The sequence below is a fragment of the Pundamilia nyererei genome, unplaced genomic scaffold (assembly GCF_000239375.1).
Source record: "Pundamilia nyererei isolate P.nyererei 1_Seehausen unplaced genomic scaffold, PunNye1.0 scaffold00189, whole genome shotgun sequence".
Classification (NCBI taxonomy): Eukaryota; Metazoa; Chordata; class Actinopteri; order Cichliformes; family Cichlidae; genus Pundamilia; species Pundamilia nyererei.
In genome coordinates, this window is record NW_005187590.1 from 1,171,134 (window position 1) to 1,175,885 (window position 4,752).

At 38.8% G+C, this 4,752-nt stretch overlaps 1 protein-coding gene across 2 annotated transcripts in view; it reads right to left on the reverse strand.

Annotated features, from left to right (window-relative positions):
* LOC102207647 (uncharacterized) overlaps positions 1-4,752 on the reverse strand; it is a 10,118-nt gene extending 5,366 nt beyond the window's left edge. Inside the window, exons 1-5 of one of the 2 annotated variants that reach the window (XM_005747133.2) lie at positions 4,568-4,752; positions 4,459-4,489; positions 3,451-4,004; positions 2,158-2,500; positions 1,062-1,103 (exon numbers count right to left, since the gene is read on the reverse strand). In XM_005747133.2, coding sequence (XP_005747190.1) covers positions 1,062-1,103; positions 2,158-2,500; positions 3,451-4,004; positions 4,459-4,489; positions 4,568-4,642 — 1,045 coding nt within the window. In that variant the 5' untranslated portion in view covers positions 4,643-4,752. Of the gene's footprint in view, positions 1-1,061; positions 1,104-2,157; positions 2,501-3,450; positions 4,008-4,458; positions 4,490-4,567 lie in introns of both variants that reach the window. The other variant, XM_005747132.2, reaches the window with a different exon arrangement.

A 4,752-nucleotide genomic window follows, 5' to 3' on the forward strand; every position in this document is an offset into this window, starting at 1 on the left:
TAGGCTTTCGAGCCTATACAGCTTGGAGTAAGACAACATGCATGAAGAGGATGATGTGGACAAAATACTCATTTGCCTAATAATTCTGCACTCCCTGTACTTAGTGAATACCTCAGGCAGCAGAAAGAAAGAAGAGGAGCAAGGAGAAGAAGCATCATGGAAGGATGGGCCCCTGTATGGTATAGATAGAGGAAGTGGCTGATATCCAGAAATCCTACCAGAAACTGGACAAAGCTGGAGTGAAAGACAGCACACAGGCTCTAATCATGGCAGCACAGGAACAAGCCCTAAGTACAAGAGAGGTGGGGGTCTACCACACTGGGCAAGATCCCAGATGCAGCCTAAGTAAAGATGCCCCAACACATAACAGCAGGGTGCACCACAACCAAGTGGCCAGCATAGTATACAGGAACATCTGTGCCAGCCTGAAAGTCCCAAGGTCAAAATAGGAGAAGCCCCTAGGGTGGTCAAGAATGAGTGAGCCAAGATCCTGTGGGACTTCCAGATATATAAAAAAAAAAAAGCTGGTGATGGCTAACAAACTGGGCATAGTAGTGGTGGACAAGCAGAGGAAGATAACCGTAGTTATAGATGTAGCAATACCAAATGACAGCAACATCAGGAAGAAGGAACATGAAAGGTACCAAGGGCTCAAAGAAGAGCTCAAGAAGATCTGGAGGATGAAGGTAACAGTGGTCCCAGTGGTATTCGGTGCACTTGGTGCAGTGACTCCCAAGCTAAGATCTGAGGAATAACATCTGAGAACTCTTTTCAGAACAGCGCAGTCATATAAATAGCAAAGATACTGCACAGGACCCTCAAGCTCGCAGGACTCTGGTAGAGGACCCTAGCTTGAAGGATAGACCACCCGCAGGGGAGAGAAGGGAATGACTTTTTTTTTTTTTAAATAAATGAGTAAATCTATCTATAAAACATTTTTAAAATCCTGCTCATGACCAGACTGTGTGTTCAGCATAAGGTACAATGGCAATTTAGCCAGATAAAAAGAGAACTCACACTTCAGAAAATAAATAAATAAGACATTCTTGTTCAATACTCACCACCAGGAAAATGTTGAATTTCTGAGTCATTTTTCATGTTTGCTATGAGGGACAAAAAACAAAACAAAAACCACACAATAAAAAAACAAAACCAAACCCCTCTCCGACTTCCCACGAATGAACCAGTTGTGTAACCCAGTGCTTATCTACACTTAACATAATTCAACACCACTCGACCACATAGATTATTTGTGTGCGCTTTTGTTCGGCAAAAAAGCCCCATTTCTTTATAGTACATCCAAAAGTATCTAGAGTGCATCACTTATCCCACATTTTGACATATTCTTTCACATGCACTGTAATAATAATAATAAGTTGTATTTATAGGCGCCTTTAAGACCCTCAAGGTCACCTTACAAATAGCACAAACAATAACAGCAATACAATATAATAAAACATGGCAAAACAAAATTTAGAAATAAGAGGGAAAAAAGCATGAAAGTATAAAAATCAACTATAGTTTATTTTCAGATCAAGTACAATCAACTAAATTTACCACAGGTGAACTCCAATAAGGTTGTTGAATCGTCTGGCAGATGATAATTGGAAACTGGATGCACCTGAGCTCACCTCTGAGTGTCATTACAAAGGCTATAAATATTTATCTACATGTTCCATTTTTGTTTTTCCATTTTTTTTATTAAAGTGTAAGAATTTCAAGTTTTTCACTTTGTCACTGCATTGTTTTGTGGTGTGTGTAGAATTTTGAGGTGAAAATGAATCAATCCCATTTTGGCTATAACATCACAAAATGTTGAACAAGTGAAGCACTGGCAATACTTTCTGGATACAGTCAATTCTTGTGTTAGGGTTGAAGGGGCCTTAATTACAAGGTTATAACAGGAAAACACTTAACATGTGGAACTTATTTTTACTCACGTATGTATCATGTACAACTCTTTTAGAAAATCAAAGAGCAAGTTCCAATTTTAATAGCTGTTTAACCTGAAAATGTTCATTGAAAATTTAGTTGATCATGATCTCATTTCAAAGAACTAAACATATCTATATCAAGCGATATAATTACAGTTAGTCAATCCAAAAAAGACGAGTACCTGAAAGATCCAGGAGAGTGTCCGTGTTCAAATGTACTCACAGTTCGCTCTGTGGTCCGACAGTGGCTCCACCATGTTAGGCTGAGGATGAGTGTGATCAGCGTGCTGTATTTCTTGTCTGTCAGAGGATGGGGAAAGCTGGACTGAGGTCTGACTGACCTCTGTTATGTTCTCCTTCACTGTCCAGCTCAGAGTTGTGGTCTCATCCTCTGCAACAGTAGATTCCTCCTCATTCATTTGTTTTGCTGTTGTAGTGTCAGTGGTGACTTCTAGTTGGGTGTGAGTGATACCTCTCCCTGATCTGAAGGTCCTTTGGGTGGACACTGATGCAGTTGGCATGGTCGTGTAGTTCCCAGACAAGGACAGAGGGTTGTTTTCATCCACCTGAAGAAGGACAGACGAAGAGTTTTACAATGTTTTCTGGAATTTACAAGCAAAATAAAAAACAAAACAAGTACTGCAGATTTTTGCAAGATTACCTGGTCTTTATCATGTTGTTTATACTTCTCTGGGTTTCCTTTTGACATATAGGGTCATTACCATTAATGTTTTAAGTTCCTGAGCAGTATCCAGTATGGCAATTTGGTGATTAAGTAATGTATGTTGGATCTTATTGTAATCATATTACATTTATGTGTAATTCAGTATTGTATTAAATTCAGTTGTCACATTACAGCTAACCAAACAGCTATATCAATGTTACTTGAGCTACATAGATTATATGAATGATGGGAAAATAAAAGAAAACTATGTAGCCTTGATTTTAATGCTAACTCACACAGTAATCACGTGACCTCACTTAATGTATGAAATATATCAAGTTAAAAAAATGTGACTTTTTAAAAAAAATATTTTAGAAGGTAATTTATTAAAGAGAAAATCAAAACAAAGTGCAGAAAAAAGCCTAAATGATTTACACTGCAGAGGGACTGAAAGATGTTGCTAAACTTTTTTTCTACATGTTTTTAATCAGTGAGTGAAATCTTTAACATTAGACAGTAATTTTACTAGGGCTGTCAGCGTTGACACCAATTAATCCAACATCACAATTTACAAGATTACAATTTTTAAGGCAATTAACCCATCTGGAGCTCAGAAGGCCTCAAAATTCCTGAAATGTCTCTGTCAACGCATTTAGGGCAGTTTGTTCAGTCTGTGCTCCATATGGGTTAAAAAAACTTTTAATTGCGTTAATCGTAATGATGCGTTAACATTGACACGTTGACTACTTTTTACCCATTCTTAAATTTAATAGTGAATATGCAGCTTTTGCCAGCGTTAGAAATATTGCCAGGCAGCGTAAGGCATCTAAGACTAACACTGTGTCCACTCACCCAAGTGTTTGTGTCTGCAGGCATCTTGGGCTCCGTGGGTAGCTCAGTCATCCTTGCTAATTGTTCACTCTTTGTACCTGGTCCAGATTCACTGAAGTCCATCAGCCCAGGAGATGTCTCCGACTCATTGCTTGTCTCTGTAAAGCCTTCCCCTGGGTTATAAATGACTGGCGATCCAAATGCCTGGTAGCGACCATAAAAGCCCCTATACAGGGGGTTGGGCCAGCCACTAATCAGTAGCACTACATACAGAATATTGGAGGAGGTGGTGTATTTGGCCTCTTGCCAGCACTTCTGTAAGACTTTGTGTCCCGCTAAATCTCCAACTGGCTCATCAATGTGGATTTGGTCCTGTTTGAGGTTACAGATGTCATCAGGGGTCAAATCCTCCAGGTAGAGATGAATCCTTTTACTCGGATCCACCTGGATTGTCCAGTTGCACCACAGGGGAGGATTGGAGCATAGGTAGTCCGGGGAGAAAAACTCACCACTGTCACTGTATAGCAACCGGTGACAACTCCGCAAGGCAAAGAAAGTGTTTTCAGCTCCAGAGTCTTCTGTGAACCGAATAGACAGACATGTCATTAAATGAACAGAAATGGTTTTATATATTATTACTAATGCAATTCACTTTTCAACCTAGTTGGCAGGTGCTGATTTCAGTACTGTATATAATCAACATATAGTTATGCATATTTTAAAATCAGGAAAATATACTAACATCATTCACTTTCACACTGAATAAAAACAATCAAATATTAACCTGTATAAGGAAGGCTCTCCCATAAATCCATATGGGCGATGTCAAACTACCAAAATGAGGTACAGTTTATTTAGAATCCAATTAGCTCAAATATAATGGTCATATTTCATAAGAAAGTTTGCATGTGCGTTGGTGATCAGGTTTTATGAAACTAAAATCAGTTTGTTAGCACAGGCTGAAACATTTAGACTTACAAAATGACATATAAACATAGAAAATCCCAAGTTAAACATTTGCAGACTCACCTGGAGGCTGCTCAGTATCTTCTTCATTCACCTAAAGACAGAAAGAAATACACAATTAAGCTGTTAACACAAATCCGAAAGAGGTTATCAGTGAGGCACAATGACTTACCTGTGCATTACAGTCAAATGTCAACAAAAATATGAGCAGCACACACTTGAAGTTTATGACGGCTGTTTGTTTCATTTTCGTATGCAGTTAAATTACTGAAATTTGGGAAGCAACAAAGTCAATCTGATCCTCTCAGATTCAGTTCAACGGCTATTTCCTTTCCTGTCTCTGCAGGTGAATTGCAT